At 44.7% G+C, this 26,410-nt stretch overlaps 1 protein-coding gene across 1 annotated transcript in view; it reads right to left on the bottom strand.

Moving 5' to 3' along the window:
• The window catches only part of GALNT2 (polypeptide N-acetylgalactosaminyltransferase 2), a 185,767-nt gene that overhangs the window by 62,403 nt on the left and 96,954 nt on the right, over window positions 1-26,410 (bottom strand). The window contains exon 3 of the mRNA XM_027531034.1: window positions 9,311-9,464. Within this exon, the coding sequence (XP_027386835.1) occupies window positions 9,311-9,464 (154 nt within the window). The remainder of the gene's footprint in view (window positions 1-9,310; window positions 9,465-26,410) is intronic.

Below are 26,410 nucleotides of genomic sequence, written 5' to 3'. Positions count from 1 at the left end.
TATGGTTCCATAGACATTTTAGAATTATTTGTTCTTGTTTTATGAAAAATGTCATAGGTAATTTGGTTTGGAGAACATTAAATCTGTAGATTGGTTTGTGTAGGAAAGTCATTTTATTAGTAACAATATTCTTTCAATCAAAGAGCATGGGATACTTCCCATTTCTTTGAATCAGCTTCCATTTCCTTTAATAATGTTTTGCAGTTCTCAACATATGTCTTTTAGGTCCGGTTTATTGCTAGGTATTTTATTTTTTTGGATGTGATTTTAAAGGGGGTTTCTTTCTTTCTTTCTTTTTACATTTCCTTTCTGATAGAACACTGTTAGTGTAAAGACTTCCAAATGTTAACCTTGTATCCTGCTACTTTGTTGTGTTTCTCAGTTCCAGTAGTTTAACGTGGAATCTTTAGGATTTCCTATATATAGTACCATGTCATCTGAATATAAATGACAATTTTACCTCTTCCCTTCCAATTTGGATAGCTTTTATTTCTTTTTCTTGTCTGATTGCTGTGGCTAGGACTTCCAATACTATGTCGATTAGAAGCAATGAGAGTGGGCATCCTAGTCTTGTTCCAGATTTCAGCAAGAAGGCTTTCTCAGCTTTTCATAGGTGAATATTATATTGGTTGTGGCATGTTTGTCATAAATGGCTTTTACTATGTTGAGAAATGTTTCCTCAGGCCCAGAGTATTCTTTAATTGAGATACACATAAGGCCTGAAATGATCCTAAAGGAAGAACATATAAAGGGCAAAAGACAGTGGTCCTGGTGCTAAAAACTTGGAGTTGGTTTCATGAAAACACTAAAAATAAAAACAAATGAACAGAAAGCAAAGGGACAGGTGAGAGGCAATGGCATGGCTTTGGTTTGAATCTGTTGCTCAAGATGCAAGTCAGGCCTCACGAGGAGTTGGGGGTGGGGGTTGAAGCAAAGCACCTTGCAGCTGGCCTCCTCTGGCTGCCTGGCTGCTCAGCATCCGCACCTGCCCGCCTCCCATGCCGGGGCAGGGGGGGTCACACTGACGGCACACAGGCAGCAGCCTCACCGCCCCCAGTGTGCAAGAACATTTCAGGGGAACGGAAACAGTGCATTCTGCAATTACACTGCCCTGAGAACCTGAGGCTGGAAAAAAGGGACAAAAACCTTGGTTTTTCTCAATTTCTCAGGATTCTGTCAGTATGTGTCCAGCTAGGAAAACGATGTCTCAAGCTACCAACACCCAGCTCTTCCTGCATTCAGCCCTCATGCCTGAAAACTGGCAGCAGAAAAGACAGCTGTGCAGGGCAGATGGTGAGGCACCGAGTCTAGAACATGGGACTGTGTGCAGGAACCTGGCACCCAGAGCTCTATCCCTTCCCCTCACTGCCTGCCCCTTGCCCACCATGTGTGATGCCAGGCAGGTGATCCTGCCCTACAGCAGTAGTCAGCTCTCCCACCTGCTGCATGGACTGGAATAAACCACACAACACAATAATTGTTAACAGCTAGGGCTTGTGGGGGAAGGGCTCTAGACAGGGAGGTGCCTGGACAGAGGTCTCAGGGACTTGCATATGATGTCACCTGGAGAAGGTGACATTTGCTGACTCAGACGAAGTAAGATGTAGCATGTAAAAGGCTGGGCACAGGCCAGGACGCCCTCACAATGCCCAACAATGTGTTGTGGTTACTGTTGGACAGGCTTTTAAGTCCCACTGTCACACTACACCCAGCCCTGCCAGTCATAAATGCCAATGAGGCCGCTGAAACCCAGAGCATGCAATAGGCCCAGCTCTGAGAAGCCAGCCCTATCCACCAAGACCCTGCCTACAGGGACCCACAGCGTCAGAGGGGGTCCACCAGGCCCCTGGCTGACTCTTTGAATGGAGAGCAGCTGGCAGCAGCCATGCCAGAGACTTGGTTGTGTACGCTTATAAAATGCCACTTTCGTAAGAAAAATGTGATATGAAAGAAAGCCTTGGGCCCCGGAAATGAGAGACCCTCCCATACCCACTGATGAGCAGAAATGCCCTTCGGAGCTGGGCTTCCTCTTGTTTCTCCAGATCTCTTGCCTCCTAAAAATAAGACTGAATCTCACAATAACTGCCTTCAGAGCTTCATGCCAAGCTGCTGAGTTTACCCTGAGAACCCTTCCTTGGCTTCAGCAATGTTTACTCTTTCCAAAAGCAATGAGAAGTCTGGAGGGTATCCCTCCCACAGTCCTTAATCCTGATTAGCCACTCTCCTAAGACAACTGAACGCAACCCTGACATGCCACCAGAGCAATGAACACAGCCCATTACTGTAGTGCTAGCCCGCTGGTTGAAACTTTCTTAAAAAAAAAAAAAAAAAAAATAGCCTCTCAGGAGCTCTGATCTCTGTTTGGGCTGCATTAAAGCCAGACATTTTAAGAGTGGTCAAAACAGAGTTCTTTAAAAACAGAAAAACCAAGTCCTTTAGAGATTCTTAAACAAAGCAAAAGCTTACAACTGTAATTTATAAACTGAGTCAACACACTTTGTCCTTGATGGAAAGGCTGCCAGAAAACCCATCAGGTGTGTGACGTGGATGAAATTCTCTCCCATAGAAGGACCCTTATGGGGTCATGGTTGGGCTGCTCTAGTCTCAGGAGCAATACTTCAGTTTTAGATTTTTAAAAATGCCTTAAAACCCTTCATTTTTAATTTAATGATAAAAGGGAAAGGTGTCAACACAGAAGGAAGTCTCTCATGATTTAAACTTTTGAAACCTGAAGGAATCTGCTCCTAAACTAAGTGGTTCTCCCTTTTAAGAGACTTACTGCTGCTGCTGCTGCTAAGTCGCTTCAGTCATGTCCTACATAAATAAATAAAAGGCACAGTACTGGCTGATGTGGGAGAGAAGCAAACAAGATAATGTTTCTCCCCAAAGGGTTTATTTGATTTCACTTATATAAACAATTTTAAAGTAAACCATCTAGAGCTCTCCCCAGCAGACAGAATGATGTTCCATACACGTCCCAGGCTCCAGTCCACTTGTATACCTCACTTCCCCATCATATGCAGCTCTGGACAAACACCAGAAAAGAGAACACAACACAAAGCCTTTCTGAGCCAGATTCTGGAAAGGCTTCCGCAGGGACAACCCTCTCCTCACAATAGCTCTGTTCTAAAGAAGGTAGCAGAGCATCTCTGCTGGGGTCCTGGCACTGCGTGAGGTTTGAGCCCCTACAGTGCTTGGACTGGACTCCGGTCAGCCTGGGTTTTAAATTTGCTCTCAGTGTTAGATCATCCAGAGAGGGCCCTGGGCCTCTCTCCTCCTTGTGCATGTTCACTGTCTGGGGAATGATGCCCCAGCTCATGGTTTAAAATATCATCTGTGCACTCAACATTCCCAAACCGACATTCCCGCTAAGACCTTTCTCCCACACATTTCCAAACACTAACAGAACAAGTCTGTCTGCCTTGGATGCCCAATGCATCTTGGACTTAACCTGTCTGAATTTTACCTGCTGACGTGTCCCCTAGACCTACCACTCACAGTTCTTCCATCTCATGAGGGGCTTCAGCCTGAGCCACCTTGCCTGGCCATCCATCAGCCCATCCTGTTGACCCTGCCTTCAGAATATGCCCGAATCTGACCGCCTCTCACCACCTTCAATGCTGCTTCCCATGATCTTTCGTCAAGAGAGGAAAAACAGCTTCCAAAGGTAAAGGAGGGGAGAAACAAGTCATCTGAAAAGGCATCTAAAAAATCCCCATTGGTTTAATTTGCTAAGTCTTCATAATTTATTTGAAATTTCAAATAACATTAACTGAGGTAGAAAATCTTTATTTTCAACTGAGAAACTGTTCAAGACTGGGATGGGCTACCACTTTTCTAATTTCTAAGTGACTCTAAGAGTTCCAGTATGTCATATCCAGTACTTCACTTAGAGCAGGCTTTTCTACACTTCTTCCTTCATATAAATATTTTTTCTTGGCACAGTATTTGTTACACACTTAAAAAGGTAAATAAAACCTAACCCCAAAGTATAGATTTTTGTTTGTTTGGAAGGTTCTGAACTTGATTTCTTGGCTCTGCCCCAGAACACAGTGAGTAAGGGGTAGGTTATAAGTGCATCACTTTCCAGTCCTGTGAGAACCTACCACACAAGCATCATCAGCAGTTCAGCAGCTCTTACTTACTATTTAAAAATCTCCCTTTCATCTACCTTTGTTCTTTTATAACTCTTCATATTAAATTTACTGGTTACTCACCATATGCCTGCCACTGAGCCAGGCAATTCACTCACTCAACAAATACTAAGTTTAACGAGTGCCATGAGATGTCTGAATAATAACCCCAGACACAGTCAAGTGGGCCTTAGGAAGCATCACTATGAACAAATCTAGTGGAGGTGATGGAATTCCAGTTCAGCTATTTCAAACCCTAAAAGATAATGCTGTTAAAGTGCTGCACTCAGTATGCCAGCAAATTTGGAAAACTCAGCAGTGGCCACAGGAATGGAAAAGGTCAGTTTTCATTCCAATCCCAAAGAACATCAATGCCAAAGAATATTCAAACTGTTGCACAATTGCCTCATCTCATACGCTTTATTTTTCTGGGCTCCAAAATCACTGCAGATAGTGACTGCAGCCATGAAATTAAAAGACGCTTACTCCTTGGAAGGAAAGTTATGACCAACCCAGATAGCATATTCAAAAGCAGAGACATTACTTTGCCAACAAAGGTCCATCTAGTCAAGGCTGTGGTTTTTCCTGTGGTCTTGTATGGATGGGACAGTTGGACTGTGAAGAAGGCTGAGCACCAAAGAATTGATGATTTTGAACTGTGGTGTTGGAGAAGACTCTTGAGAGTCCCTTGGACTGCAAGGAGATCCAATCAGTCCATTCTGAAGGAGATCAGCCCTGGGATTTCTTTGGAAGGAATGATGCTGAAGCTGAAACTCCAGTACTTTGGCCACCTCATGCGAAGAGTTGACTTATTGGAAAAGACTCTGATGCTGGGAGGGATTGGGGGCAGGAGGAGAAGGGGACGACAGAGGATGAGATGGCTGGATGGCATCACTGACTCGATGTACGTGAGTCTGAGTGAACTCCGGGAGTTGATGCTAGACAGGGAGGCCTGGCATGCTGCGATTCATGGGGTCACAAAGAGTCAGACATGACTGAGCGACTGATCTGATGATCTGATACGCTAGCAAAAGAATGCTCAAAATTCTACAAGCCAGGCTTTAAGAGTACATGAACTATGAACTTCCAGATGTTCAAGCTGGTTTTAGAAAAGACAGAGGAACCAGAGATCAAATTGCCAACATCTGTTGGATCATATAAAAAGCAAGAAAGTTCCAGAAAAACAGCTCCTTCTTCTTAAAGAGATGGGAATACCACATCACCTGATCTGCCTCCTGAGAAATCTGTGTGCAGGAAGAAGCAACAGTTAGAACAGGACATGAAACAATGGACTGGTTCCAAATAGGGAAAGGAGTATGTCAAAGTTGTATATTGTCACCCTGCTTATTTAACTTATATGAAAAGTATATCATGTCAAATGCCAGGCTGGATGGAGCACAAGCTGGAATCAAGATTGCTGGGAGAAATATCAATAACCTCAGATACACTGATGGCACCACCCTTATGGCAGAAAGCGAAGAAGAACTAAAGAGCCTCTTGATGAAAGTGAAAGAGGAGAGTGAAAAACTTGGCTTAAAGCTCAACATTCAGAAAACAAAGATCATGGCATCCGGTCCCATCACTTCATGGCAAATAGATGGGGAAACAACGGAAACTTTATTTTCTGGGCTCCCAAATCACTGCAGATGGTGACTGCAGCCATGAAATTAAAAGACACTTACTCCTTGGAAGAAAAGCTATGACAAACCTAGACAGCATATTAAAAAGCAGAGACATTACTTTGCCAACAAAGGTCCATCTAGTCAAAGCTATGTTTTTCCAGTAGTCACGTATGGATGTGAGAGTTGGACTATAAATAAAGTTGAGTGCTGAAGAACTGATGCTTTTGAACTGTGGTGTTGGAGAAGACTCTTGAGAGCCCCTTGGACTGCAAGGAGATCCAACCAGTCAATCCTAAAGGAAATCAGTCCTGAATATTCACTAGAAGGACTGATGCTGAAACTCCAATACTTTGGCCACTTGATGTGAAGAACTGACTCATTGGAAAAGACCCTGATGCTGGGAAAGATTGAAGGCAGGAGGAGAAGGGGACAACAGAGGATGAGACGGTTGGATGGCATCACTGATTCAATGGACATGAGTTTGAGCAAACTCCGGGAGTTGGTGATGGATAGGGAAGCCTGGCGTGCTGCAGTTTATGGGGTCACAAAGAGTCAGACATGACTGAGTGACTGAACTGAATTAAACTGAATAGCCCACGACCTTAATGAGTACATTCAGATCAACATATAAATAGGTGAGACACATGGTGTGTAGGTGGTGATGAAGATCGTGGAGAAAAATCAACCAGAGAAGTGGGTGGGGATGCTGCAGGGAGAGGCTGGGACCTCACTCCCAGGGCAGGAGGTCAAAGGAGGCGGGTCTGGAACAGAATCTTAGGGGAGGAGGAGCCAGCCTTTGGGAGTATTTCCTTTAACCCTCACAGTAACCAGATCGTAACATCATAATGTCACAGTATTTCATAAATGACAAAGGCCACAGGATTAGGAATTGGAGAAATGGGATTTCAAACAAGGTCTTTATGACTCCCAAACCTTTGTTCTTAACCTCTACCTGCACTGCTTACAGATTTATCATAAGTAAAGACTGAATTCCACAGGCAACCATTTCCATCAGTCTACACAAAGGGAGATGCTGCAGAGTCAAAAATATGGTATTTATACAGGAATGTCAAATGCTTTAACAGCCCTCTATTAGATATGGGTTAGGGGTGGGATTCAAATCAGTAACTTAATCTCCTTAGCCTGACATTCAATAATACTGGCTGTTCTAAAGCTGAGTCTTTGCAGACAGGACGTTGGCTCAATTCCAGGCATCAAATTGACTTTGGGGAGATTTTAATTTAGCCCAAATCCAACAAACGTGGCAGGCATCCCAGCTGCTCCTTTCGCACATGCAGATGAACATGACACAGTAGCTGGAACTAAAATTAAAGCCACCTAAAACACAGCCCACTGCAGGATGAATATTCAAACATCTGTTTGGACAAACTCATATCTCAAAAACTGAAAAAATATATAGTTTTGGGACTATTTAAGGGACTTGAGGTGGAGACAGAACTCCAGTCTGCGCACTGCTGAGCATCAGAAAGAACATCATTTTCTCTCAGCTGTGAGGAAAGGTCACGCAGGAAAACAGCTCTTAAACCAAAAAGTAAAAGAAAACTCACACCATCTCATGGATATGTCATTCTAAGTGGTCTAAGTGGTGGATTCCAGTCACCAGGAACAATTTTTGAGCTAGATTCTGCTAGAACTTGAACCTGTCTCCTGAGCTTAGGCCAAATCCCAGACTGTCTCCTAAGTAGAAGCGATGCTAACTCCTTCTGGCCTCAGCCACTGCTCCCAGCACAGTGCACGTTATAAACATTGCTCTCTATACAGTGAGGACAAGCTTCGTGTCCCGAGCCATGAGCTACGGGAGTGACTGGCACAGGACGGGTCCAGAGGGCTCAGTGAGCCGAGCATTGAGAGTGGTGGGGGCGCAGGCCCCTGCGACCCTCCCCAGACATGCAGGCAGCACCACATACGGCTGTGTACCAGCTTCGGGGCCTCGCACCCAGAGGCCACGGGTCCTTGAAGCCTAGCTCAGGAACTTCTATTCTAGCCAGGGTGCTTACCAGTTACCCATACTGACTCCAACCAGCAGCCCATCACAGGGGCTTAGTAAAGCTGCCTTAAACGTAAATTAATAGGTTATAACAAATACTAAGCAAAGACAATCTTCTAGGCTAAATTTAGAAAAATGATGAGATTCTTAGTATCATGTACAATATATATGTTTATATACTGATCATATGTTTCATATATTATCTCTCTCACACACACAAACACACACACAACTTCCTGAGCCTGAAAGAACTGTAACTGTACACACTTGTGAGCTGCTCTGGGTATACAGAGTTGACTACAACCCAAACCCCCCTGAAATCAGGAAAGAAGAGGAAAAGCGTTAACATGTGTTCACGTGGAGCCTGGTGGCTCTTGTTTCTCTCCAGCTCACTGGCCCTTCAGTACCCAGAACTGGCAGCCAGAGGCACGGAACCCCAGCTGGCACTCTGCAGGCCAAGAGCTGCCTGTCAGAGCTGGTCACTGGCCTCCTGCCTGGATGCCTACAGTTCAAGACTCTCCTACACGTTCATTGCCTGAGTGTCCTAAATGCACTGGTCTGGAGCAGACTGTCCAAGGGCACACTGCCACGCACCTCCTCCTGCCCCCCACCTCCTGTCCTCTCCACCAGGCAGAGCAGGAGAGGTTTCTCTGCTGGGACCCCAGGATCCAAGCACGGTGTCTGCATCACAGTGGATGTGGCAGCCACGTACCTTTACATAATGGATGGACAACTCTAAAAGAAGCCTGGTGAGCAGGAAGGCCTAGCAGCATCCAGGGAAACAGCTACCCTCCAAAAGCAGCTCCTTATTTTATAATAAAACCAGATTAACCATCTAACGCCCCCAATGTGAACAGTGTTCCAATGAGAGACGGTTGCCAGCAAGGCTCAAAGGTACAGAGTAGCCATGAGGGTCATGTTACCACCTCCGTGGTCAGTGTGACAAACACATGTTCAGGGATCTGGAGGCCTCCCATGCTGTACCTGAGAACCCCTCGTTCCCCGAGAATCAAGGGACGGATGCAGAGCACAGCCTGTGCCCCGAGCACTTGCAGTGGGGAGACAGCCCCAGGACCCTGTTCCAAGTTTATTCTCAATTTAACTTTAACCCTGAGGTGCTGTTTCGTTCTCTTTACTGGTCTCTAGAACATTCCCAACTTTAAGCTTCCCAGTAAGCAAGACTCTTTTTTCCCAGTAAGGTTGTGAACAACAGAAAATTGTTTTGTGAATGGATTTTAAAAACGAGGGACCAGTGCACACGAGGGGAGTAACACATTTCTCCTGGTGACTCTCATGCTCTGACCAGCAGCCTGGACACACCAGGGGGGTCAGGAGGACTGGAACTTGACCTCAAGCAGCGCTTCCCCTCCTTGCAGGTGAAGTGTCACTGCAACATGCCTCAAACTTTTCCTAGTTTTCCGACCCTGTGAAGACACGGCACATACTATTTTGAAGAGTTAACAGAAGAAACAAGCATCCCAATGGAAGTTACTCACTGTCAGACAGGAAGTGGTCAAGCTGGCGCCCAGCCGTGGACTGACACTTACTGGTCATGCCTAGTGTCGGGAACTGCTCTGTCCATCCGCAGCTTATCGCTCTCCACTTGGTTGAACTTGTTGCGGGCATAGGGGTCCTGCCCGGAGCGGACCATTGTCCCGCCAACGTAAGCCTCCTGGTTAAAGTCCCGCCATCGCACTTTCCCTGCAAGGAGCAGAGCAGAGAGTGTGGGATGTGGGCATGAGGGACCAGAGAGCTTGGCACATGGGCCGCGCATCAGCGTGACTTCAAGGAGCAGTGCCAGGGCTGCAGCTGATGGCAATTTGAACCAACGGGCTACCCGAGAATGGCCCGAACAAGCAGCAGTAACTGAAATGTTATAGTTTGCAATGTGAAAGTTAAAACCCAGATTTCAAGCATTTGTCCAGTGAACAGAATTCTATGCCCAAATATCCAGGAGAATGGCACCACTTACACTTCATACAAAAAGAAATACTATGCTTGTTCCACCTTCCCAGGGATTACGGTAACACCAAAAAGCACCTCAGACACGGTGACAAAGTTTCTGAACAAATGAAAGTAAGGTATCCCATCATGTGACAACACGTGTCCTCCAAACACCATCAAAAGAATGCCGTGTTCCTTTCTCTATTGCAGAGATGAGGAAACTGAGATGCAGTTATATGTGACTTGTTCCAGGTTGTAGAGTAAATTTTCTATATAAAAGCCCATCCGCTTCCTGTTACAATTGTCCTGCAAGGTCAAAAGCCCCATCTCATCTCAGCTGGTTGCCATGGAAATGATGCTGGGGGGTCACAAAGGTCTGGCCTTTCAAACGGGAAAGCAATTCTAAAACCCATGAGACCCCAGACCGTGAGCAATTCTCAGTCTCTGATAAACACTGGGTTACAGGAGCCAGCCCCCTGCCTGCATTCTCTTCAGCCTAAGCTAAAATGTTTCCAGCACACGTTTTCCATGCTGACAGCCCTAGAAGTACCTATGGATCCTCCACTCTCCCCACTTCTGCCTTCACCCTGGGCTCCAGCACTCCAGCCCGTCCTCCTCACCACATGAGCTCACCTCTCCCCGGCTACACGAATCAGAAGCCCTGCCAAAACCTACCCCAGCAGCACTGACTCAGAATGCAAATAGGCTGGTTCCCATTAAACTAACTTGTTTAATGGCCTGAAAACTCTTCACTGCAACAAGGAACTTGGAAGTATAGTGCCCCATCCCAAGCCAGAGAAAGGACCATCGCCCAGGAGATGCTGTCTCTAGCTCTGCTTCTTGCCTGGAGAACTAGGCTCAGCAGGAAGTGGCCTGGTTGGTGGGGGGTGGAAGGGGGTGTCCTGTGTATAGGGGTTGGGATCAAGGCCCCTGCTGAGTTCCTGGTCCTTCAATCCCCCTGTGCCATGAGACCCCCGAACCCCTTCTGCAATAAGGCAGCAGAGGGCTTTAGGGATGACTCACGTGGATCAGCTCTGGGGCTGGGGGTGTCCCTGTCTTGGCCTCACCAGATGTTGACTATGTGCTAGGGATTTCATTGGCTCCTGCAGGTACATCAACAAAAACAGAGCTGATGCCTGCCTGTGAAAGTCATGCTCTGGGAGACTGGTGGTGGGGTGGCGGGTACAAACAAGAATATAATGACCATGCTAGCAACTGTAGCATTGAAACCTGAGCTAAGTACTCAGATAGTGAGGACTGTGGTTCTATGGAGGCATCTAACAGAGGAGCCTGGTCTAGATGTGAAGAGGGGCCAGGAGAGGCCCCCTGGGGAAGGAGCATCTGAGCTGAGATCTGAGGGACCACGGAGCAGTGGAAGAGAAGCTGTCACAAGATCCTACTGTTCTTTAGCCTCCCAAGATGGTATGACACACTCAGGAGCTCTCCTCAGTGACCCCTGCCCTCTGACACGACAGCCTTTACAGCACTCCTGGGGGCCCTGCCTGGCCTGGTTTCCCAAGGCACACACCATTTTACTGGAGACAAGTGATAAATGACCTTTCTTTTATAAAAGCTTAGCAATATATCAGAGACTGCAGGGACTTTCAAATGTATTTGACTATGACACACAGCTCACATCGTGGCCTGGACATCATGCTGTAAACACACAGAGGTGAAATGAAGGTTTCCTTCCTCGCTACCTGTGAACACATACATTCTATTGTTTCATGTGGGTGTGACTCACAAAACTGCCTCCACACTCTATCTATTGTTGTTCAGTTGCTAAGTCATGTCTGACTCTTCACAACCCCATAGATTGCAGCATGCCAGGCTTCCCTGTCTTTCACTATCTTCCAGAATTTGCTCAGATTCATGTCCATTGAGTTGGTGATGCTATCTAATCATCTTATCCTCTGTCACCCTCTTCTCCTTTTGCATTCAACATTTCCCAGCATCGGGGTTTTTCCCGATGAGTCAGTGGGTAAAGAATCCACCTGCAATGCAGGAGACACAGGAGATGTGGGTTTGATCCCAGAGTTGGGAAGATCCCGTGGACAAGAGAATGGCAACCCACTCCAGTATTCTTGCCTGGAGAATCCCACAGCAGAGAAGCCTGGTGGGCTACAGTCCCTGGGGTCGCAAAGCAACTCAGCACACATGGCTCCACCCTCTAAGAATGTGGGTTACAGGACCAGTGATTTCTGCACTACAGAGCTGCCAGGGCTGGAGCAGGAAAAGGCAGCCAAAGCAGCGTTCTCAGAGGGAACATGCGCCCGGGAGCAACCCCAGGCAGTAAGGCAAGAAGCAGACGTGGAGGTAACCTGGGACTGGGCAGCTAAGGCAGAGGCTGGAGAGAGTCGAAACTATAGACACCGTGTCTGAATATACTGACATAAAAAACTACACTTATAAATCACCTTGTATTTTTATCACATTTTAAAATCTTAGAGCTTTAGAATAAGAGTTTCAAAAAATTACACGAAAATTTAGTGAAATGGACCTGGCTAAGCAGAAGCAGTGGATGGAAAATACCCCACAGATATGAAACTTTTCATGAGAAAGCAGAAGACGCCAGCTTCAACACTGAGACAACAGGAAAACAGAAGAGGCACTGAAACAGCAGGAGGGGAGAAAAGGACCCTTACCCCGAGAAGGGCTGTGGAAACTGCTCGCTTGTTACAAGGGCTTCTAAAGATCTTGATGAGGAGATTCATTTCTAGCAGACAGACCTTCAAAGCTAAAGGAGGAACGGTGTGACCCCGAGCGTTGACACCTCTGGTTCCACACAAGGTGAGGCTTCCTGACGGTTCCGCCAGGCTTCCCCCGCTCCCAGCCCTCGAGCAGCCCCCCAGCCCCCTTTTGTGGACGCACGCAGCCACTCAAGTCCTCCCCACTCTTCAAGGCCAAGCTCGTCTCCTGGGTCCCTGCTACACCATTTCTCCCAGGGTGAGGAACAGGCTCCTGGGGGGCATGGACAAGCCCTCTACCTTGACCCCAGCCCAGGATGGCAGTGGGGAGCGCCAAGCGAGACCTGAGTCACTCGGAAGAAGGCCTGGCCCCGCAGGCGGTCTCCCGCTGACCCCGGGCCTGAGGACTGCTCTCACACACACTGGACGCTGGCTTGAGACCTCCTTCCACTGGCTTGCAGCCATTTTCTAAACGGCGCCCTCTCAAGCCATTTTTCCATCCCCTCAACAAGGAGTCACAGAAGCCAGGCTTCAGGGGCAGCATCTCTGCCTCTGCCAACATTAATTACCATATCCCCACTCTGGTCAGCCTTGTTCCGAGGCCCTCCATGGTGACCTGTAAACTCTTACTGAACCACAGACCACCCCCCACTGGCCACAAAGAGCCCAAGCCGAATATGCTCACACACGAGAAAATGTGATACTAGAAGGCAGGGCTGTTCTAATTCATTTACTCCAGCCTGCCGGCTGCCTAGCTGCCTCCCAGGGTGGCCACCTCCTCCAGGAAGCCTCTCTGGAATCCTCAGCTGCAGTTCCTCCCCAGGGCCTTCCTCACTCACAGCTCCATCCTGAAAAGGGTTTTCTCACACACCTATTGTCAGAGGGCCTCACAGTTTTTACCACTCCTTCATCTAATAACTAACTCAAAATTGTGCCAAGGCACAGCTCAAGTCTGCCCACTCCTAACTGCTGTTTGCCCTGCTCTGCTGGCACCTTGCTGGCTCAGGGTCCCCAGGAACCCTGTGCCCTGTCTCCATATGGTCTGGACTCAGAGACACGCTCATTTAAAGCATTCAGTATCCTCCTAACAGCATCTTTGTACCTCTTTCCAGTCTGGTCATCAAGATCCAGGTGAAGACAGGAATAAGTGGTCCTAAGGTGAGGACCTCCTGCCTCTCCTACCACCGGGCCACTCTGCCAGACACACCATCCACTGTCGTTACACACACTGCTCCCTGGCCCAGCAATTCCTTTTCTTCTTCCTTTCCCATCTCTGACTTACTAGGCAAACCTGCCACTAACATTCTTCCTGTTACATCTGCTGTCCCTCACAAGGCTTTGCAGTTGATACATCCTGGAATCCAGAGTTTCTTCTCTCTTCTCCTTATCCACCCATCGGCCTTAAGTTACATTGTCTTTCCAGAATCTTTTTCTTCCTAGTTGAGTTTTGGGATTTACCCTCCTATCCATCTTATCTAGACTGGAGAACAGCACAGCATCTTTGGAGCAGAGGCTAGCTGGGGATCATAACATGCACGATCCAGTGCCTGCATGGGATGCGGAGGTCAGGGGGGTCCCAGGTCTGTGCCCTGTGGGGTCTGGGCAAGGCTGGTTCAGACACGGTCTCAAGTGCCTCTCAGGACACCACTGTCATAGGAATGCACATTCTAAGCTCCAAATAACCAATCCTCAAATTACCATTTAGAGAAGACGCTTTTATATTCAGGAAATCGCTTGCCTTTGGATGATGTGTTCGATTAACTTTTAAAATATTACTACACTTCCAAACACTGTCATTTTTTCTCAAAATTTTTATTTTTACTAAACCTCACATTTAAAGAAAACAATGATGTAAATCTATGAAAATGAGCGCTCAAAGGATTAATACCACAAAACATTTGGCAACATCAAAACATACACGGTCTTCAGCTGAGAGCCCTCTCAGGCGTTTCAGCCCTGTGGTAGATCAGGACCCTCTGACGCACACCCTGGGGCAGCCTCGCCGTCTGCATCAGCAGATTCAAGAGGGGAGGTGACAGGCCCTGCTGGCGCAGCCCTGCCCGCCAGGGGGCGGGGGTGGCGCGAGATGTCTGGACTCTGCTCTGGCAACACAGCCACACAGCAAATCTTCACTCAATTCTCCCCGGGAAGGACAGCTTAAACAAACTGAAAGCCTGCCTGTGTGAAACAGCGAGCCTCTTCTGGGAAAGCAGCCAAGAAGGGAAATAGAATGAATTTTAAATCAAAGGACAAAGCTCTCCAATTTATTTTAACCTCTCACTTGATCTCAGATTGAATGTAATTTTACTATGCTTAAAAGGAAACAATTCCTCATATTCTTCCTCTAGAAGGTCATAATGTTGCGCCAGGAAAGAGAAGACCAGGGAAAGCCCAGAATGACAAACAAATGTGTCCATTTAAATGACAAAGATAAGTAAATGATACTATTGTTTGTCTTTATTATTTGTGTGACAGGCTTTTCCACCTATGAGACACTGTCTACTGAAATAAGGGATCCTACGCAATTCATTTTTAAGGATGAAAAAATAGAAAATTCCAAGAGTGATTAAAAGCTAGTTAGAAGACAATATAAGAAAAAAAATCAGATGCTATAGGGTAAATACTCTAAATTTATTTACAATTCTTTGGACTGCCAAAATAACTAAAACCCACTGTGAAACACTATGGTTTGCATTACGAGGTCTACACCTGGCTTGAAATCAAGGAATCTTCATATACATATTTCTTTTCCAAGCGGTAAATAGAAATTCCTCCTCCTCCCTCTATGAGTAACAGTGTCTAAACACAATAAATTTAGTTCACTGTGTATGGTTTTTCATCCCGAATATTAGTAAAAGTATCAAAGCGAACCTCCTGCTCAGAATTGGGGCTGATACTTGAACGACAGGAGGAGAAAGAAGGGCCCACCCACCAGCGCCCCCAGGACAGCAGCCCCGCACGGCCCTGCCCAGCACACAGCACCCTGCAGAGCATGTGCCGCCACCACAGCCTGCGTGTTGTTTAGTCGCTCAGTCGTGTCCAGCTCTTGGCAATCCCATGAACTGTAGACCGCCAGGCTCCTCTGTCCATGGGGATTTCCAGGCAAGATTACTGGAGCAGGTTGCCATTTTCTCCTCCAGGGGATATTCTTAGTCCAGGGACTGAACTCTGTCTCCAACAAGTCTCTTGCACTGCAGGCATATTCTTTACCCCTGAGCCACCAGGGACGTCACTACAGTTTCCACTGTGCTAACTGGGCAACTGAGATGCGGAAGTTAAACCACAAAATGGAACCACAACTCAAACCTGGGTCTCTCTCTTCTCAAAGTTGTGTTCCTTCCATTGTGGCTGACAACTCACTTTGAAGTGGGTGGAACTGTAACCAAGCACCAAAAAGCATCCCCGCAGTGCAGGCCCCATTCCTTCCTTCCAGAGGGCACCAGCCTCCCCCGCCCCATCCTGGCACACTGAGTGGAGGAGGTGGGGCCTCTCCTAAAGGCTGATGTCATGTGTTGAAGTCAGAAGGCACCAGGGATGTGGATGTGAAGAGCTCTTCGTTAAACCCCCAACATGCAGCCAGCCAGAGCTGCCAGCCTGCACTTCCTTCTAAAACAATACTGCTTCCCTGCAACTTCCACTCTCTGGAGTCTCAAATAAAAAGAAAAAAAAATAGCCTCAGCCTCTTCTCTGTGGCACCTTTTCAAATATTTGGGCATCATGACCCCATTTTGCCCTTCTCACCCCTCTGTAAAAACATCCATTTAAGTGCTCTTCATCAGATGTTGTTCCAGCCTCCTCCCCATCTGAGTCATCATCATCTGGACCTACTTGAATTTATAAGCACCTCTGAACACCCTGTGCCCAGACAGAATGAAATATGTGAGGGGTGGGCGACAGCACAGAGGACACTGGATGCTGTTGGAATTGTTCTGGGCGTTACGTTTCTACTAACACAGCTCAGAGTCATGTTGCTTTAGGAGCTCCACCCCTACTCTGGCTACTGACCTGAACTAAGTCCTTTGTTTTGCTTTCTTACTCATTGGAAGGGGGGAACAACAGAAGATTTGTTTTTAATGTTGGCTAGGGGGCAAGGTATAGGTACCCTCTAGAAGACAACTTGGCCATTAATATTAAAAAAAAAAAATCCTTAAACGCATGTGTTGCTACTGATCCTGCAATTTCACTTTAGGGAATTCATTTCAAGAAAATAATTAGGTATACATGTGTTCCACATGTATACCTGTGGTGGATTCATTATGATATTTGGCGAAACTAATACAATTATGTAAAGTTTAAAAATAAAATAAAATTTAAAAAAATTAAAAAGAAAATAATTAGGGACACACAGATTTATAAGACTTACATATAAAGATACTGGCTGGAAACCTTGTGTGTCCTATAACATAGGAAAAACTCAATATAGCTTATAGTAAGTGATGCATGTTGTCATTTAACACTCAGGAGTTATTTAAGGACACAAGAAGGTATTTATGACATATTACCTTAGTAAGAAATAGGCAAGAACAGTGTAGTACCGTATCTGTAATAATCTGGATGGAAGCAGATAGTAGGGGCTGCCTGTCACCCGTCCTGAGCTATTTCAGGAGGAAGGTGGAGGAGGGGGCCCCTCTCAGAGACCTGGCGAGAACCTCAAGGTGCTGTTGCTGGGAGAGAGGCGTATGTGTGGGCAGACTGCCCAGTTAATCCTCAAGATCTTGGGCAGTGTTATCCATCTAGTAGATGACTTGGAACGTGGCACAGTGGCGATGTGTGGACAGAGGGGCCCAAAGGCCCAGGAGATAGTGTTGGACTCAAGAGATCGAGGTGTCTGGGCTCAGGCCTCCATGCTGGGCTTGGAGCACCTGAGAGGCTGCAGAGACCGCTCACCGCAGCCATGGGGGTGAGTGCGCCCAGGTGTCCGCCCAGTGGAAGACTGGGGAACACGCGGTGGGAGAGCCGCAGTCATTAAGAGGTGGTAGAATTATATGTCGGAGAAGGCAATGGCACCCCACGCCAGTACTCTTGCCTGGAGAATCCCATGGACGGAGGAGCCTGGTAGGCTGCAGTCCACGGGGTCGCTAAGAGTCGGACACGACTGAGCAACTTCACTTTCACTTTTCACTTTCATGCACTGGAGAAGGAAATGGCAACCCACTCCAGTGTTCTTGCCTGGAGAATCCCAGGGACGGGGGAGCCTGGTGGGCTGCCGTCTATGGGGTCACATAGAGTCAGACACGACTGAAGTGACTTAGCATAGCATAGCATAGCATAGAATTATATGTGAATACAATGCTCTTATTTTTGCTTGTCTGAATTTCTTAAAATTTCTCTGAATTTCTTAAAATTTCTAAGAGGAAACATCATTGTTGTTTAGTTGCTAAGTCATGTCCAACTAGCTCTGTGACCCCATGCTCCTGGCAGCCTGACAGGCTCCTCTGTCCATGGAATTTTCCAGGCAAGAATATTGGAGTGGGGTGGCATTTCCATCTCCAGGGAATCTTCCTGACCCAGAGATCGAACTCACATCTCCTGCATTACAGGCAGATTATTTACCGTTGAGCCACTGAGGTTATTTGCTTTTAAAATGCTTCTCTAGGGATACTCAGAGCTGCTTCCTTTCCTGACGAGGACACTAGGCAGACCCCGGGGCCTCAGGCCTGGGTCGCAGGAGGCACGTGGTGTTAGCTGTCCCTTGGCTGCTGCACATGCTACCAGAGGACGTGGCTCGTGGCGTCCGGGTGCCGAGGGGCAGTGGAGGACTGTGCAGCCTTGAGAAGGAGGGAGACGCTGACACACGCTGTCTGCCACGGGGATGCTGCGGCAAGCGAAACAAGCCTGTCACAGGAGAGAGAATACCACGTGACCCCACATGGGCGGGGCCTGGAAGAGAGGGGTGGCTGCAGGGGCTGGGGAGGGGATGGGGAGTCCGTATTTAATGGGGGACAGAGTCTCTGTTTGAGAAGATGAGAAAGCTTTGGAGGTGGATGGAAATGGCCGTGGCAGACAAGGTGAATGTACTTAATTGCCACTGACCTCTGTACTTCAAAATGGTTAAAATGGTAAATTTTATGTTATATATATATTTGAACATGATTTTTTTTAAAAAGCACAATGCTGGAACCCATGAAATCCCTCAGGAGGAGGAGAGGTCAGGGGAGCAGTCCTCCTGACCCTGAAACATAGCATTGGAAAAGCTGTTTGAGAAAATGTACACAAGACATTCCGGCCAATTCTATTCAAGGTCATCTAACCAATCTGAAAAATCCCAGTTCAAGTCGAGTTTATCGTATGTGCCAAGTACACACACAGCTGGTTTACCTCACTGCTCTTCCCTGGGAGGCAGAACCGCTAAACATGTGAGCATCAGTGGCAACTCAGACCCAGGATTTAAGGCTTGCTACACACTTCGCCATTCCCATTTCATTCATCTTTACGTGAACGTAATTTCTGCTTTTTGACATCAAGTGTCTCCGGTGATGAACCAGCAGCGGGTTAGAGGGGTGGGGTGAAGATCCAGCCAAGGATGGGAAGGACCTCCTAGATTCCCCAAAACCTAACCAGGACTCTCCTTTCCACACTCTCTATACCCACTCTCCAAGGTTCACCCCCTCACACGAGGTTTCCAATGAACACAAGAGTAACACTGAGGTCTTGTAAAATCAAGAAGAAAATCTGCTCTCAGAGGGCATGTCTTCTAAGGATGGGAGCTCCTGGGCAAGAACCTCCACCAACAGCTATCCTCAAAGCCGATGCCGGCCGTTCAAATGCAACTGGCCTGTTCCTCCTGTGTCACCTGCTACCCTGCCAACCAGTCTCACCAATCAGATCAGAGATGCTGAGGAGACAAGAGAAGGAGATACAGGAGGGAGAATTACAAAGAGAAACTGATGTTTCAAACCCAAAAGCTTTTTCTGCACCCAGGGAAAAAAGATAAAACTTATCTCCATTAGACAGATTTTCAAAAAAACAAAAAACTGGTGAATAAATACTCTGTTTGAAACACTTTGGAAATCAGTATTTGAAAAAAAAGAAATCCAGTGCTTCCAGCTGGAAAACATGATGAAGTAGAAATGATGGGCACAGAATCTAAGGGCAAAAGTTCTCTATCCTGGACTTGAAATGCTTTTGCCTACAGGGTGTGTGGTTAAAGAACACTGGAGGCTGTTGCCTTGGGGCATCACTGCTATCTTACATCTGGCTCCTGCATCTCTCAGTGGGCCAGGCTGAGTCACCAGGTTGTGGGCCACCACCTTCTTCCCATCTGCCAGACATCCAACACCTAGAACACAGGAAGCCACGGCATTCCCAAACAACCTACTCAGAGTGCAAAGCGCTGTGACCAGTGGTTCCTTGCAGACCACAGAATTCTGTCCATGCCCATCATTCTCGGAGAAAATATACTTCTTAACCATAACAAAATAGTTTCTAAAGGAAAAAAATCACACATATGATGGATGAGTAAGAAAAAACATTTTAAACAAAAAAAGAAGATAAAGTCCTTTAAAGGCAAAATAAAAGGATTTGGTGCATTCATCAAAAGTTATTAGTAGTATTTCAAACAAGAGGAAAATCAGTACATTCCTATCTCTTTAAAGATAAAGAAATCAACTGTATAACAGTTAAGAACATGAAACCCGGGTCAGTGCCACATCGATTTTAACTACTGGGTCAGACTATAGCAAGTAGTTACATGTAGGACATGTCCTGAAGACAGCTTCTCCCTCTCTCTGCAATATGCCTGAAAGTCCAAGAGAACACTTGGTTTTATTAATATAAGACAACCCACAGAAAATCTCTCATTAATCCACATAGCAGAAGTACATCCTATTATTATAATAAAGAAACACTTATTAGCTAACTGTTCCATTCAGATGCTCCCCACTACACAGGTAAAGCCTGTCTCACGTAGGAAGGAGCTGTGTTTGGGGCTTCCGACTCAGTGGGGAGAGAGGGGGCAGATCTAATGCAGATGTCTAACACACACACATGCTCCCAAGTCGAGAGCAGCTGGAACCTGTGCTGGGTGTTACACAGGCCTGGACTCCCTGGACTGACAGTGTCCCAGAAAGAAACACTAATAATCAAACTCTCTGTCACTATTAAAGCAAAATTTCATGCACTAACTTCCTGTTTTCAGGAGTTTGTAAGTTATTACTCTAACCCAACAGATAAACAAGCTGAAAAGCCAACAAGTCCTCTCAGATTGCTCAGAGAAGTGAGGTTACAGGGCAAACTGCTGCTCCCCAAACTGGGGAGACCAGCTGGTGAATACAGAGAATCACAAACTTCCCAGAGCAGCAACCGGGGGGAGGCAGAGCCTGAGGAGGAAACCTGAGCTGCAGGATGAATGACTGGAGGCTTGCTGTGGATGAGCCTGAGTGCTAAGGTCAGGGGCCCCCACACTCCCGTGAGTTTTACCTCCAGGAGCTTAACCAGGTTTCCCAGAGTGACTACTGGAGATAGAACCCCTCATGCCTCCAGTGGAGGAGGGGAAGGAGCTGTTCTGAAAGAGAAGGCGCACTCTGGTGGCTCAGCAGTAAAGAATCCACCGGCAATGCAGAAGATGTGGTTTCGTTCCCTGAGTCAGGAAGATCCCCTGGAGTGGGAAATGGCAACCCACTCCAGTATTCTTGCCAGGAAAATCCATGGACAGAGGAGCCAAATGGGCTTCAATCCATTTGGGCTGGAAGAGCGGGACATGACTTAACTAAACCACCATCTGTTGTTAGTAAGGCTTGCCCTCGGGAACCTGACCAACTGGGCTGTTATCAGAGAGTAATCAATCTGAAGGAAGGGAAATACCCAACTCCAGGGACTCTGACTATCCTGTCCCACCTGAGTGGGAGGAAAGCTGAGCTGCGTTTGTGAAGTAGATGCCAGGGGTGCAGGCTCACTAGGAGACTGAGCCCTGCCCACTATGGCACCAAAGGCTGGGTTATGGGAGCTCCTCTTACCTAGGACATCGTATCTGGCTTTTAAGAAAAAACTACAAGACACACTGAAAAGGAAAAGGAATGCTTGAAGAGAAGCACCCAGATCAGACTCACATACGGCAGGATGTCGGAATTATCAGGCCAGGAATTTAAAGCAGCTATAATCAATATGCTAAGAGCGCTAACAAAAAGAGTAGACGAAACGAAGGAAAAAATGAATACCATAGGCAAAAGAGATAAAAATTCTAAGGAAGAATTATAAAATAATGGTAGAGATCAAAACCACTAACAGAAATGAAGAATGACTTTGAGGGAACTGGACATGGCTGATGAGATGACCTCAGGGCTTGAGGATATGACAACAGAAACTTCCAAAATAAAAACTGAAGATAAAAAACAAGACTAGGGGAAAAAAAGAACTGTTGAATAACTACAAAAGGTGTAAGAGGTATAAGTGGTTCCACTTACAGAAAAAAGAGAGAAAGGAATATAAGAAATATTTGCAGCAATAATGACTGAAAATGTCCTCATGTTAACTACAACAGCAAACCACAGATTCAGCAAGCTCAGAGAACACCACACAGGATAAATACAAAGAACTCCACCCAAGCATACTCAAACTGTAGAAATTAATCATAAAGAAAAAAACCTTGAAAGAAGACACAGGGGGAAAAATAGCTTTACAGAAACAAAGATATGAATTACATCCAGCTTCTCCTCAGAAACCACGCAAGCAAGAAGAGAGTACAATGAACTATTTAAAGGGTTGAGAGAAAAAAAATCATCAACCTAGAATTCTGGACCCTGTGAAATCTCCACAAGTGAAAGGGAAATAAAGACTTTCTCAAATTACAAAAACTGAGGGAATATGTTGCCAGTAGACCTGCCTTGCATGAAGTGTTAGAAGAAGCTCTTCAGAGAGAAGGAAAATGATTTATGTCAGAAATGCAGATCACTATAAAGAAAGGAAGAGCATCAGAGAAGGGATAATTGAAGGTAAATTTACAACTTTAATTTTTCTTCTCTTCTTCTTAATTGATCTAACGGATACATTTGCTCAAAAATAATAATAGCCATCATATATTTGATTCTGTATGCTTATATATGCATTTATGTATATGACTGACATGTGTGAAATGAATGACAGTAATGATACAAAGAATGGGGGGAGAGATTCATAACATTTTACTGTTAGATACCTGTGCTGTGAAGCAGGATATTGTTGTCTGAAATTAAACTTGGATTATCTGTAATAAAATGTAAAAAATGGAGAAAGTGGGATCATGTAAAATGCTTAATTAAAACTACAAAAGGCAGACAAAGAGTGGAAGAGAAAAGGACACAGAACAAAGAACAAGAGCAAGGAAGAGACAAGAATAACAAACACGGCAGACATTGGTACAACTCTATAATAATTACTTTACATTGTCAGGATCTAAATACACCAGTTAAAAGACAGACTGTCAGAATGATTAAAAAAAACAAGCCCCAACTACCTACATGTTGTGTACAAGAAATCTACTTTAAAGACACATATAGATGAAAAGTAAAGGGATGGAAAAAAATACTAGTCAAAAGATGGCAGGAGGAGCTGTATTAGCTCAAACAGAACAAACTTCACCCCAAGAAAAGTTACCAGGAATAAAGAAGGGAAATACATAAGATGACATAATAATCCTTAATGTGTGTGTGCCTAACAAGAGCATTAAAACACATGATACAGAAACTAAGAAACCTGCAAGGAGGAACAGAATACATAGGTCAAAGAACAAATCTTAGTGAAATTAAAAAATATTCCAAATCAAATAAGAATGAAAATACAAGTTACCAAAATTTGTGCAATGCAGTGAAATCAGTGCATGACAAGAAAATGACAGCACTGAATACAATCTGGAAAAGAAGAATGATTTGAAATTAATCATCTAAGCTTCTACCTCAGAAAACTAGAAAAGGAGAATAAATCCTAAGTAAACAAAAGAGAATAAATAATAAAAATTACAAAGCTAAGAAATGGGAAAGAATTCTAAAAACTGGTTCTTTGAAAAGAGCAATAAAATCAATAATCCTCTAGTCAGGCTACCTATGAACAAATGAGAAAAGACAAATTAGAATGTCAGAAATGAAAGAGGGTACATCAGTATACAGATCCTGTGGACGTTAAAAGGAGAATAAAGGAATACTACGAACACCTCTATGCCTGCAAATTTGATAACCTAGATGAATGGACCAATTTCTTGAAAGACATAATCTCCAAAACTAAGACAAGAAAAAATAGGCAATTTCAACAGGCCTGTATCTATCTTAACAATTGAATCAAGAGTTACTAACCTCCTATAACAAATGGCACTAGACCCAGCTGCATTCGTTGGTGAATTCTGCCAAACATTTAAGGAAGAAACTATACTAATTCTCTACAGTCTCTTCCAGAAGATAGAGGCAGAGTGAATACTTTATTTTACGAGGCCAGTGTTAACCCTAATAACAAAACCAGACAAACACATTACAAGAAAAAAAAAATCAAACCAATACTTCTTATGAAAAAGTTGAATCCAACAATGTGTAAAAAAGAACTGTACACAATGACCAAATATGATTTATCCCAGGTATGCAAGTCTGGTTCAATATATGAAAATCAGTTAATGTAATCTACCACACTAAGAAGTTAAAGAAGGAAAATCCCATGATCATAGTTACAAATGCAGAAAAAGCATGTGATCAAATTCAACACTTGTTCATGATAAAAATTTTCAGCAAACTAAGAACAGAGGGGAAACTTTCTCAACTTGATAAAGAACATCTAAAAAAACCTTCATCTAACATCATATTTAATGGTGAGAAACAAAAAGCTTTCCTTCTAAGATCAGGAACAGGGCAAGAATGTCTTTTCTCATCACTCCCTTTTAATATCATACTAGAAGTCCCAGCTAATGCAGTAAGACAAGAAAACAGAACAAAAGATATAATACAGATTGAGAAGGAAGAAATAAAACTGTCTTTGTTTGCAGGTGACATGATTGTCTATGTAGAAAAATCAAAAGAATCAACAAAAAAAAAAAATCCCTGGAACTGTTAAGTAATTGCAACAATCCTTGCTATAATTGCAGGATATACAATAAATACACAAAAGTCAATCACTTGCCTATAGTAAATGAACAAGCGGAATTTAAAATTAAAAGCACAATACCATTTACACTGGTGCTAAGTCGCGTCAGCTGTGTCTGATTCTGTGCGACCCCATAGATGGCAGCCCACCAGGCTCCCTCGTCCCTGGGATTCTCCAAGCAAGAACACTGGAGTGGGCTGCCATTTCCTTCTCCAATGCATGAAAGTGAAAAGTGAAAGGGAAGTCGCTCAGTCGTGTCCAACTCTTAGCGACCCCATGGACTGCAGCCTACCAGGCTCCTCCGTCCATGGGATTCTCCAGGCAAGAGTACTGGAGTGGGGTGCCATTGCCTTCTCCCACCATTTACATTAGCACCCTCAAAATAGAGATACTTTGGTACAAGTTTAACAAAATAGACACAAAAATTTATATGACCAAAACCAAAAAACCTAATGAAAAAAATTTAAAAAGAACTAAATAAATGGATAGCTACTCCATGTTCATGGATTGGAAGACTCAATATTGTCAAAATGTCAATTCTTACTAACTTGATCTGTAGACTCAACACAAACCAAATCAAAATCCCAGCAAGTTATTTTGTGAGTACCAACAAATTCTAAAGTTTATATGAAAAGGCAAAACAAAAAACCAGAAAGCCCAACACAAGATTAAAAGGAAAGAACAAAATTGGAAGACTAACATTATCCAACTTCAAGATTAAATCTAAAGGGAAAGTAGTATCGGAAAGAATAAACAGATAGATCTTTGGAACAGAGAAGACAGCCCAGAAACAGACCCACATAAATACAGTCAACTGATTTTTGACAAAGGAATAAAGGCCACAACAAAACAACGATGGCCTATTCAATAACTAATACTGGAACTACTGGACATCCCTATGAAAGGAATTCAATAACTAATACTGGTACTACTGGACATCCATATGAAAGGAATAAAAATCTAAGCGCAGACCCTACAACCGTAAACTCTTCTCAAAAATTAACTCAAAATGGATCACAGGCCTAAATATGGAACACAAAATAATAAAAATCCTAGAAGATAACACAGGAAAAAAAATCTAGGTAACCTTGAATATGGCAATGACTTTTTAGTTATATTGAAGGCATACTCTGTGAAGGAACTGATAAAGCTAAACCTCATTAACTTAAAACTTTCTGCTCTGAGAAAGACACTGTCAAGAGACTAAGAAGACAAGCCACAGACAGAGAAAGTGTTTGCATATTATATATCCAACAAAGGACAATTATCCAAAATACACAGAGAACTCTTAAAAGTTAACATTAAGAAAATGAACAACCCAGTTACAATGTGGGAAGAAGACCTGAACAGACATTTCCGCAATGAAATTGTACATGTGACAAATAAACATATCGTGGCTCTCGTGGCAAAGAACCCACCTGCCAATAAGCTATCACTTCCAACCTATTAGAAGGGCCAGACTAAAAACCGGGGACAATACCAATTGCTGGTGAGGGTGTGGAGTGACAGGAGCTCTCACTCACTGCTGGCGGGAGTGCAAAATTGTACAGACACTTTGGAAGACAGTTTGGTAGTTTCTTATAAGTGTATTCCTGCCATATGATCCTTGTATTTACCCAAATGAATTGAAAACTTATGTCCACACAAAAAAAATTGAACACAGATGTTTATAGCAGCGTTATTCATAACTGCCAAACTTGGAAGCAACCAGGATCTCCTTCTGAATGTCCTTCCTAGCTGAATGGATAAATACATTGATACATCCAGACAACAGAATACTATTCACAATAAAAACAAAAGGGTTATCAAGCCATGAAAAGACATAGATAAACGCTCAGCGCATGTTACTAAGTGAAAGAAGTCAATGTGAAAAGGTTACATACTATTTGATTCCAAGTATGACATTCTGGAAAAGGCAAAAATCATGGAGACAGTAAAAGGACCAGTGGTTGCCAGGGCTTGGGGGAAGGAAGGATGACT

Source organism: Bos indicus x Bos taurus, chromosome 28 (assembly GCF_003369695.1).
Source record: "Bos indicus x Bos taurus breed Angus x Brahman F1 hybrid chromosome 28, Bos_hybrid_MaternalHap_v2.0, whole genome shotgun sequence".
Lineage (NCBI taxonomy): Eukaryota > Metazoa > Chordata > Mammalia > Artiodactyla > Bovidae > Bos > Bos indicus x Bos taurus.
This window is presented reverse-complemented; position numbering and strand designations above follow the sequence as displayed.